This window comes from Trichogramma pretiosum, unplaced genomic scaffold (assembly GCF_000599845.2).
Source record: "Trichogramma pretiosum strain Unisexual culture from Peru unplaced genomic scaffold, Tpre_2.0 scaffold29, whole genome shotgun sequence".
Taxonomy (NCBI): Eukaryota; Metazoa; Arthropoda; class Insecta; order Hymenoptera; family Trichogrammatidae; genus Trichogramma; species Trichogramma pretiosum.
This window is the reverse complement of record NW_019641669.1, coordinates 1,137,428-1,149,357: the sequence shown is the minus strand read 5'-3', so window position 1 is coordinate 1,149,357 and position 11,930 is coordinate 1,137,428. Positions and strand designations below refer to the sequence as shown.

The following is an 11,930-nucleotide window of genomic DNA, read 5'->3' as shown; positions in this document are numbered from 1 at the left end:
CTTACTTACCTACTAAACAGCCGAGGCTGATAAACATGCTAGGCACCTAATAAACTATTTATACATTTTATATCAAGTCGAAAAATTACATAGAAAATAATATTTGTACCATTTTTTAATATAATATTTTAATGATTTTTAATCAATAAATTCATTTTCATTTCAGAACATGATGAATAGCCCACAATCGACAACTGATGATATGCCTGATTTAGTCTCAAAACATTTAGGCGAGACTTTTAATGAGGATCTCGAGCAGGAAAACAAGCAGCTTCTGCTTGCTCAAAATTTGACGCCTCTGAAGCCAATAAAGGAGATACGATTGAGGGAGAGGATAATACATTTTCTCGCCATTGCCGTCCCCCGCTCAGAGTTAAAAGGAAGGATAGAGGAAGAGGGCATAAAAGAGGGCGAAATAAAGGCCTCCAACGCTTTCCTGGGTTTCGTTGTTTCGAATTATCCAAATCGAAAATCTGATGTCAAGAAAAATTTATGAAGTGAGATCAACTTAAACCGGCCTTACTATAAGGAAGAGGAGACGCTTCTTGTAAAGAAGAATAAAGAGACAGTTACTGCTCCGCCTCCACCAAAGGATCACAGCGCCAACATTAGTAGTGAAAGTGGAAAAACAACCAACTTGATGCAGGTCAGCTCGTCTGCAGAAAAAAGTGCTCCACAAAAACGTGAAGCGAGCACCGATTCAAATTCCAATCCCATTAAAAAGCCTTCTTATGAACGTCCAACCTGTAATCCATCGGAAGAGAACAAAGTGTTCGTTCCACCAAAGGATCACAGCGTCAGCAGCAGCAATAGTGAAAGTGAAAAAAAATCCGAGTTATGTTTCATAAGAAGGGCCTGTACCGTATACCACCTACCAGCTTACAGGAAATAGCGGAAATGCAAAGGGAGGCGCGGCATAGAGATATGCTACTTTCTTAGCTCAAGTCGATGCCAGAAGACCAAAAGACGAAGAATACAAAGAGGAAAATAAGGGAAAGACGGTCGATAGTTTAATCGAAGCCTACACCATTGCCATCGCAGCCAAAGGACATTAGCTTACCTAAAACATGTATTACTTTTACTTTGCCTGTCCGTATTAATAGATTTTAACCTGTAATCATACACCGGCTACAGCATGACAGGTTTATTTTTTTCACTGACAGTTACGCAAAAAATGCGGTAAAAACAAACTTCAATAAATCGATTAAAAAGGAAAGGCAACTAAAAATGTAAAAACTTGAACATTGAAAAAATAAAATGTAAATATAAATTGTAAATATATTGATTTTTTTGTTTTATAAATAAATAAATTATTATTCAATTTAAAAGTTAATTTAACATTTTTTGTTTCAATCCGCCTTCGATTAATTGGTTAGATATGATAGTAATGAAATCAAATACATTGCGACAATTATTTAGCATAACCAAAATTTTCATTTTTCAAACTGTAAATCCACGGTAAGTTTGTAATACAATAATTAATAACATCATTGTTAAAAATCATAATAAACTTAATTTTACTTATGATTCTACTTGCCTGGCCGCCTCGATAAAATTTTATACGAACCATACAATATCATGTAGTCTATAATTCTCACTACATTTTTTTGGACGAATAGCTATAAATATTTTCATTTAAGATCTTGAAAATTTTCGTTTATATGATGAGCGTGGAGGAACGCTCTCGTCTGCCATAAAATACTTGACGTTCGGAGCGTGACACGCGCTCCTCGAAATTACCTTTCAACGAATGTCCTCGCCAGGTTGAATCTTTTTCGAGCGACCATCGAACGTAGCGACTATCATGCAAATCGATCGATGGATTCTTCACATGTCATTAATATAACGTATATTAAAGCTCGCGCAAACGATCTCCGATGGAAGAGAGGCAAAGGGGCAAAAAAAAGCAGAAAAGTACGATGGTGATTTCCTGCGTACAGAGTGTTTGAGTCCGTCATGTCGATAGACTAACAATTAGATATGCGCGCTCGATGCCTATACTAGATGGGCTCGTTCGAGCGAGCCTGTCAAAATGATTGCGATCCGGTTCTCTCTTCTGCGCTGATACACATATAATCAAGTAAAAGTTCGCTGGTGCGCTAAATAACTAATATCCATCGAGTCTCCTTGGTGCCTATATAAATACACAGGCTAGAGTTTAATCGGGCATTCTGCCTGCTGCTGCTCCGTATAATAGCACATTGGCCTGGCGCGATCGCAAGTCCAGATTTCACCCCCGCGCCTAGTACAACAGTATATTATATGAGCGCGTCCAGCGTAAGTCGGCCACCCCGCGCGATTACGGCATTTTTGGCCGAAAGTGTCGTATGTTTAGCTCGCTCGGAAACGTTTACCAAGAGTTAGAAAAAAATCCAAACACATGGATCGATCGATTTTTTCCTCCTCTTTCTAGTGGTGTAACTCAAAAAATTCTTAAAAATTGATTTTGAGGTTAAAATTTGACATGAATGTTTAAGTCGATTTATCCAAAAAATGTATCCTCCGAGTTCAATTTAAGTTGTACCAATCGAAAGAGGAGGCAAAATCTATCGAAAACGATGTTTTCCAGGATGAAGAAATGATAAAAATTATTAAAAATATCGAGATGAATGAGCGCGGGTCAGCGCGCGCGGACCTGTTTTCCTGTCTTTGTCTTTTCGACTCACTCAAAAAATGCTGGAAAAATAATGTTAATACATGAATCGATAGATTTTTTTCTTCTCTTTCTGATGGCGTTGTTGAAAAAATTCCCAAAAATTTTTTTCATAGTCGAAACTCGACTTGAATTTTGAAGTCAATATTTCTTCAAGTATTTCAATTTTGACCTCAAAATTAACATTACCAATCGAAAGATGAGGAAAAAGTCTATCGAATTACGTGTTAAAATTATTTTTCCAGCATTTTTTAAGCGATTACGAGCGAGTCGAAAAGACAAAGACTCGGCGCCGCGCGTGTGCCGCCGCTGGCGCACGGAAAACAGGTCCGCGCGCGCCGTCCCGCGCTATTCATCTCGATATCTTTAATAGTTCTTATCATTTCTCCATCCTGGAAAACATGGTTTTCGATAGATTTTTGCCTCCTCTTTCGATTGGTACAACTTAAATTGAACTCGGAGGATACATTTTTTGGATAAATCGATTTTAACATTCAACTCGATATCTAACCTCAAAATCAATTTTTAAGAATTTTTTAAGTTACACCACTAGAAAGAGGAGGAAAAAATCGATCGATCCATGGTAAACGTTTCCGAGCGAGCTAAACATACGATACTTTCGGCCAAAAATGCCGTAATCGCGTGGGGTGGCCGACTTATGCTAGACGTGCTCATATATCGAACAGACAGAGTCGCGCGCGTGGTCTTTCCTATATGTCGATGCATTGTACAGGATAGTATGCATGTGATCGTGCGTATATGGCTGTGTGCAGGAGCATCAAATGCAACGCGCCCCAAAGTGGGGTACGTAACCGAGCGGCCGGCCCTGGCGCGCTGGTAGCCATCCCGTAGTCCTACACATATCCAGCATGGGTGTGTATTTAATGCTAGTCTATGGTGGTGCGTATGTGCGCGTGAGCCTGCGCAGAGTCGTCGCGAGCGGCGGCGGCGGCGGTGGCGGACGAGAGAGCAGTAAAACACACGGCAGCGCACAGCCGATAGCATGCTACAAAAGTTCAGTCGGGGTGCGCGCATTCGCCCGATTAAAGCTACTATATACGTGTATAGAGACAAGTTCGGGTAGGCGAGCGGGGTGGCTGTGTGTACAACGCGTATACGGGTTTATTGGCTTTTGTTGTCGTAAACCACCCCTAACTCGCAGGACACTCGAGCTGCGTACGAGTTCTCGTGTGTGCCGTTGTTCTCGCGATTGCTGCTGGCCCTACATATTCATAAAGTGTGCGTCGCGAGTGTAGTACATCGTAGTGCATATAATACAAAAAATGAAATCCAGCTCGTCGTACTCGTGAGCCACGCCGCGAGTGGGAGGAGTGCAGTGCTTTAAAAGTGGCGTTTTGCGTGCAGCAGAGGGCCTGCGGGCCGCCGCCGGCATCGACCGCTAGCAACGGTGCGACAAGCGGCAGCAGCAACAGCAACAACAACGATGCCACCGAGAAGTCGAACGCGACAAAAAAAGCCGCGCTCGTAGCGTCGGCTGCTGTTATTCAACGTCGCCTGAGCATCGGCGACGTCGAAACCAGCCATCGTGTCAAGGGATGCGGCGCGAACGACGAAGCCACCGCGGAGGCCGACGACGACGAGGAGCAGCTTACGGTAGACCCGACAGAGCTGGTGCTGACGAGGCACAGGATGCCCGTTAACGCGACCACCGCCAATGCGTCCGTACGCGGCTCGGTTTCGGCCTGCTCGAGCCCGAGGGCTAGTGTGGTGAGTCCAACGACGTCCTTTATTCCCTCCTTGCGCATTTTTTTTTTTGCTCTTTTTTGCGAACTCGTGCGCGCACTTGGCAATTGACTTCTTTATCGAGGTGTGCGAACGCAAGGGTGCGAAAAGACGTGCCTGTATATAGAACTTGTGTAAGGAATAACAACGCCTGTGTCGCAGAGGGCGTGCTTTCGGTTGGCTTTTTCCCTTTACTCGAGAATACTATATATCTACTACTTCTACTACTACTGCTGCTACTACTGTTGCTACTACTACTCGACGCCCGCCGCCGCCGCCTACTACAACTACGGCTCCTATATCTATTCATGAACTTTTTGTTATCTAACCCTTGCATACCTGACGAGCGCTCGCAATCACGTACGAACAATAAACGAATCGGATTTTTCATTCGTGATTTCGTTCGTATTATTTTTCGTTCGATGTGCACTGCATTGTACTTGCTTTTGCAATTTAAAACGAGCAAAGCGATATTCAAGCAAGAAAATTTATTCGTGGTATAAGCTTAATTTTGACTTAAACAGATCATGATTGTATATCTTGACAAATGAATATTTTCATTAATATCGATAAAAGAATTCATAATTTTTACTTTGAAATCTAAACAGAATTTCGATCAGTTCCCGGCGTTAAAAATTTTTTCTCCGAAGTTCAAGTTAAATTTTTCACTCGCGCAATAAAAAAAACTAAAAATAAAATTTTAAAAAGTCCTGTAACATCAATCGAGATAAAAAATGATGAATAAACAATTTCAATAGATCGGCTTATCGACGAAATATTACTTTGTAATATACACGCGTGCATATACTATCTGAATTATTTATTTTCTCAGTGCAGAGGGCAGATATTTTTATCGAGTTTATAGTATATGCCCTATTTCGTGATCGAGTTGTGTGCAAGTACATGAAAAATGACTGCAATACTGTATACGAACATCAAAATTTGGCATTATACATCGCTGAAAGTAAAAAATGCGTACATTGCATGTATATACGAATTGTTATCATATGATTATACCTGAATTCAAATAATACTAAACTAGTTGTGCGTACAATTTTACAAACTATTTTTTCTCTCAATGCTTTCATTCGAACGTATGACTCGGCGGTCGTTAAAAATCTGTCATAATTTTCTAAACGTGAAAGTCAACATTTCATCACGTATGACGCGATCGGCATGTTGACGTTACGTGTCAAAAAGTCACACGGCAATTAACTCGTTTCAAAAATATTTTAATTCCAATGAATCTTTACCCAAACACCGGTATGTATATTATAGAAAATATCACGATCGACAGTGTATGGGTAAGAGCTCCAGACTCATCGAAAACTCCACGAAGCCACCGGTCGAGCGCGTACCGCACGACAAATTGTCATTCAGATTTGATACCCGTATGCCTGCAGTTTATATCCGCTGGGGATTGGATGGTCGCCGGAGTCAATTAATAAGTGAACTTGCCATTGAACCTTGGCAATATTTCCGCAGTCACCGATTATAATTAAATTAATATACGCTAGTACCAAAAATAACTCATGGAAAAAAAATTCATGTCTGCGGCTTGACGAGTTGATTTCAGAAAGGGAATGATAATGCGCGGATATGGGCGTTGAAAGGCAACTCGTTTCATTTATATATAGAGGTACACTTGTGAATGCAGAGAAAGAGAGGTATAGAGAAAGCGTAGCAGGCGCGTCTAAACTAATTATTATCTCGCTCGCGCAGTCGGTTTTGGACAATCAATTAAGGCTCCCTTCGTCTCTCTCGCTCTCTTATTATACAGCGACAAAACGTGGAATCAGCCAGAAGCAGCTCTCTCGAGTTATATAGCATAGTAATATACGTTACGCCGGGTTAGAATTTGCGAGTCTGGTAATATATATATAGCAATCGTGTTTATCATACGCCACAGGGCGTGAAAACCCTCGAGGCGTCGAGCATTTGATTTCCAACTTCTTTTTTCTCATTATACTGTACTAAACGCGATACGCGAGATATTATAAAGTCATTTCGACGGCGCGAGGCCTCGGGATTTAATTTTCGACACTTACACGCAGCACTCGCGCAACACAAACTTTTCGCTCGCAATTATCGTGATTAATTTGAATATTAGCACCTTGGCGAAGAGAAAACGCTCGAAGTATCTCGCGAGGAGAAAGAGAAAGAGATATGTCGAGTGTCGCTTATCTTTTAAACATGCAGCGCACTTGTGGGATCTATATAAGAATAACGGTGACGATGTATATGCGAATGAGATGACAATTATGTTGTAGCTCCTTTTTTTGACTTTTCGCTCAAGAGTTCAGGTGTATTTGGTGACTACAAAAATTGAAAACAATTAAAAATGCTTTTACTCAAATCACGTTGTTGCATTGCAAAGATCTTGAAAGAAAAGATAATTTTTTTTATCGGATTGCCATTATATCAATTTGAAAATTTGAAAAATTGATAACAATTAAAAATGCTTTTACTCAAATCACGTTGTTGGATTGCAAACATCTTGAAAGAAAAGATACTTTTTTTTATTGGATTGCCATTATATCAATTTGGATAATTTTTGTTAGCGTGTTTTACGGCAAAAAGTTCAATTTTATCGAATTTCTAATTATTCGTTAGTCAAAAAAGGATAGTTACCACTTTGATTCTTTGCTGTAATTATTTATTTTTGAAATGTTTTTATCTCCAAGTGTACAAAAGTTTACATGATAAAATAAGTTACATTTAAATTATAAAATGACTGTATCTCTTATTTCACGAATGATATATTAGAAAACATCGTATGCAACTACTGCATGAGGTAGATGATTTAGCCAGAAGTCATTGTTTCCTAGAAAAACGAAAGCCTCCAGACAACGGGACAACAAACAAGCTAGTGTACGGCGTTGTCTCAGAGGAACCCGACTATTGTCTGCGCGAAGCTCTATCGTCAATAGAGTGCGGGATTAATAATAGAAAATATACACGGTAACTATATATGATTCGGGCTGAAGTCTCTTATCTCGAATAACTGCACTTTGCAGCTTTTTGCGGAGCACCAATGGAACGTCCAGAAGAATCGTTCGAATAACAACAATCAATAAAAAAAGAACCCACGTAATAATTCGATTAATTTGAGCGAGAGTAAGGAATAAGAGAGGGTGAAAAATGCTCTCTCGAGATGATTCACTGCCGCAAAAAAGAGCAATCGCACAAATTACTCGAGTGGATTTCTTGGCCGGCGCTCTGAATTCTTTAAATCGATCCTTTCCATCTCTCGTGCAGCTCCGGCTCTCTCTCTCTCTCTCCCGCTTCCACGCCGTGCAGCTATTAAAAAGCTTTTAAAGGGCGTCTGCACGTTTTCTTGATTCCAATCGCCGCGTGTTATATTTATTCAGCATCGAGCTCTGGATCGCAATTCCAATCGCATTCCTTTTATGCCTCAACGCAACGGTAATAAAAAAATGACTATTGCAAAAATTCTCGGGCTCGTTTAAAAAACACAGACTTATATAGCAGACAGATTATAATACTAATAATATCGATCGACTTTGTTTTGTTGGATTTTCAGTCGGCGGAGTCGTCGGAAGAGCTGGTGCGACGACTGCTGGAGCGCGAGCTGCGCCTCTTCGATCTGATCGATCCGCGCGATCTGCGCTCGTACGCCTGGTACCACGGCAGCACCCTGCCCGGCGGCAGGAAGGGCGCCGAGGCCGAGATACCGAACGACGGCGACTTTCTGGTGCGCGACTGCGCCAGCCAGCCGGGCAATTACGTGCTCAGTGTCAGGCACAGAGGCCAGCCGCTGCACTTTGTCATCAACAAGGTATGTGCATTACGACGTATCACTATATTCGTATCGCGGGATCGTATCTATACAGGGGGAGCGCGCATATAGAAGGGGCAGGTACTTGATGCAGGCACGATGATACTCTTGTGTCTCGAATCTCTCCGGGTCTTCTCGATGCCGTGCTATATATACCCGCGTATTATGCAACTCGACGCGAGCATAAAGATGTAAAGAGATATTCGAGTAGACGCGCTGCACAATGAGCGGTACGTCGTACGCTCGAGCTTTTAAAAGCTCTCGTGACACACTTGGCTCGCACAAGACACAGATCTCGAGCATGGATTATGCGAGACGGGAGACGATGAATTTTCCTCTTTCTTTTTCGCCCAGCTTCTTTTTCGATGCGCGCACGATACTAGGTAGATGGAAAATTTTTTCCAGATGATACTGCAGCCGAACACGGTGTACGAGCGCGTGCAGTATCGCTTCGAGGACGAGGCCTTCGACACGGTGGCGGACCTGATCACCTTCTACGTGGGCAGCAAGCGACCGATCAGCCAGGCTAGCGGCGCCCGCATCGTCACGCCCCGTCATCGCAAGGTGCCCCTCGCCTCGGCCTCGGGCTTTCTCCTCTGCCCGAGCGCCAGCTCGTCCTCCTCGTCGCTGTCGACGAGCACCGCGACGACCAACACGAGCCACAGATCGCCGCCCCACGTGCCTCGCAAGAAGGAGCGCAGCATGTCGCTCAGCGGACAGCAGCACTATCAGAGCCCGCCACCGCCCCAGATGATACCGCTGCATCAGATCGCGGCGTCGCAGATGCACGCCAGCGGCAACAATTGCTCCAGGACGCTGCCGCGGGTGCCGTCGTCGATGATGACGTCGAGCGGTGGCCTCAGCAGTCAGCATCTCCAGCACCAGCTCAGCTCCAACGCGATGATGAGCCAGTCGATCTCGTGCTCGCACTCGCTGGATCGACAAAAGATCGGCCGAGTGGTCACCGATCCGGCCCTCAAGTTCCAGCAGCTGCAGCGACAGCAGCTGCGTCAGCTTCTGGACGAGGCGGCCGAGGAGCCGCATTACCAGACGCCGAGGAACAACTCGGTCGTGATACCGGCCGGCTTGGAGGACGATCCTCCGCCGAAGCCACCGCGAGTGCCCAGACACCTGAAGCCGGCGACGGGTAGCGGCGGACCGCCCTATCCGTATCCCGCGTCGTCGCTCGGCAAGGCGCGCCAGGCCTCGGGCAGCGACAGCGGCAACGGCTCCGGCGACAGCGAGTCCAGCAGCAACGGCGGTGGCAGCCTGAACAACGGCGGCGCCGGGGCGTCGGTCGCCTCTCTGCCCATGCAGCCGGCCATGCGCGGCATCATCCTGCGCAGCTATCAGCAGGCCAAGGCCCTGGGCCTCAACGAGCTCGACATCAAGCAGTGGGAGGAGCTCGAGAAGAAGATCATGGAGACGACGCCCAACTTCGAGATAGCCTCGGTACTGGAGCCGGACTTCCAGACGGTGCTGTTGCCCAACGGCGAGCACAAGCCCCTCGACGCGATGGCCCTCAGGGGCATCTCGTGCATGCTCACGGAGACGGCCTCGCGCATACTGGCCCAGCATCTCACCAAAATCGACGTGGACATGCTCTTGAAGGTACAAATATCTCATAATCGAAATATAGCAAGTAAACAAAGATAATAACGCAATGCTTCGCAGGTCTACGTGGAAGAGCCTCCGAGCGTCAGGGAGGGCCAGTGCGGCCTCGAGCTGCTCGTCCAGCCGTACGCGCGCCAGACCCGGCTGGACGTGATCGAGCGCACCGAGTGCCTCAAGCTCGTGGTGGGCGTGACGGTGCTGATCTGCCAGACGCCGGCGGAGCGCGCCGCGATGATCAGCCGCTGGATCCAGGTGGCCATCGACACCAAGACGGCCCTCGGCAATCTCTACGGCTTCTGCGGCGTCATGCTGGGCCTGTGCCTGCCGCAGATTCAGCGACTCGCCGGTACCTGGCATCTGCTCAGGCAGAAGCACACCGACGAGGCGTTCACGTTCGAGGCCAAGCTGAGGCCGACGCTGCGAGCCATGAACGAGTGCACCGATCCGCAGGCGCCCAACACGACCATTCCACACATACTGCCGATCGCCCTGCTCAACGAGAGGACTCAGGACGACGTTTTAGGTTTGCATATCTTTCAATAATTTCGGTTATTACATTGCTTATTTGATCAATTGTTATCTCATTGATTTTTGTTCACTGCAGGCAAGACTCCGCCATCGGCCCTGGCCGCCGCGGTGCTGTCGCCCTGGGAGAACTCGGCGGCCGACTGCGGCCTGTCCATCATGTGGGCGCACCTCGAGGCGTCGCGCAAAATGACCGAGAGTCTGACGCTGTTCCGACGCAACGCCGAGATCGCCCTCGACGGGCTGCGCAGCGACGAGCTCGTGCTCGACGCCTTCCGCACCGAGTTCCAGATGCGATTCCTGTGGGGCAGTCGGGGCTCGGCCGTGACGGCCTCGGAGCGACACGCCAAATTCATCCAGGTGCTCGACGCCATGTACGACAAGTGCGCGGCCACCGAGCAGATATGAATGAATAGGGATGCGGGCCTTCGTTGCTGTTCACTCTTTTTCATCATGATATTAACATCGAGGCGCGTTTAGCGGCGTTTTCTCTTTGCATATAAAAAATATATAATATATCGTTGTGCGTATAGCGGCTTTTCGAGGGAATTCGATGCAGTCAAATCAAAGATCCTCGAATCTAATAAATGGCTATAAACTAATCTAACTAATTGCTGCGTGCAGTGTATCGTATATTATAATAATATTATATATGAGAATCAAACTTGACTCGAATTCGCTTAAAAAGCCATTCTATATGCATGTCGTAGACGAGGCCAAAAAAAATTCAAAATAAACCGCAGTTATGTAGCTATATCACGTATACACACACACCACACGTTTTGTATATCTAAATATAGCTCCCAAAAAAATTGTTTACATATAATAATTATACAAATATAAATAAAAATATATAGATATATATTATAACTACTAAAAAATGCAATTTACAGCGACGTCTTCTACTGCCAACATGTTGTGTAACGTAACGAGCACTAAAAGTATTTTGCAGTCGAAAATTCTTGAGAGTTTATAAAATCGGGGTGTACGTCGATAAGTACTGAAAACGAACTTTCATTGTACGCACGAACACTATATCTTGAATGCAGTGTCAAAAAAAATGCCCCAAGCTTTTTCACTTGTATTTGTGTACTTTTATAAAACTGCGATGCCCGACCTGTCATCCTTTCGATTTCGAACGAGTGCATTTTTTATACATTTGTACATATTATGCATTGCCCAAACTGAAAGCGCAATTTCTCAATGCAAAAGTTGGAAGATAAATAAAATATACATATTGCTCACATCATAATCAAAAGTATACGTACTACACATACTTACACAGCCACACAATGGAAAAATTTGTAAATTGCCATTTTTTTCACCAGTCTAAAAAGTTTTTATCCTGAACGATACAATCATTATTGCAAGAAATTAAAAGAAGAAAAAGAACTCATAATTTAATTCCAGTTTATGAATGTGATTCGAGATATGTAATGCATTTCGTCCTAAGTGCAGTTATCGACATAATAAATGAACAATTTTCATGTTCTTATTCGAGTGATTTTTACATTGAAATGCATAGATTTATATTGGACGTGTAATAATATTTATATTATTATTATTATTATTATTATCATTATATCATTGTCAGGA

The 11,930-nt window shown here is 44.4% G+C and overlaps 1 protein-coding gene across 1 annotated transcript; it reads left to right on the top strand.

Moving 5' to 3' along the window:
- Positions 1–3,522: 3,522 nt before the first annotated feature.
- LOC106660036 (SH2 domain-containing protein 3C) lies at positions 3,523–11,122 on the top strand. Its single transcript, XM_023460383.1, has 7 exons — positions 3,523–3,526; positions 3,948–4,381; positions 7,941–8,195; positions 8,601–9,040; positions 9,104–9,806; positions 9,870–10,332; positions 10,414–11,122. The coding sequence occupies exons 1-7, from the start codon at positions 3,523–3,525 to the stop codon at positions 10,740–10,742; spliced, it is 2,628 nt and encodes an 875-aa protein (XP_023316151.1). The 3' UTR covers positions 10,743–11,122.
- The last annotated feature ends 808 nt before the right edge of the window (positions 11,123–11,930 follow it).

Excerpts from the sequence above, each read along its gene's own strand:
- LOC106660036 (XM_023460383.1), top strand. Across the intron at positions 9,041-9,103 it reads GTGCCGTCGTCGATGATGAC|CCAGTCGATCTCGTGCTCGC; the intron begins GTCGAGCGGTGG and ends CGCGATGATGAG. Across the intron at positions 9,807-9,869 it reads ACGTGGACATGCTCTTGAAG|GTCTACGTGGAAGAGCCTCC; the intron begins GTACAAATATCT and ends AATGCTTCGCAG.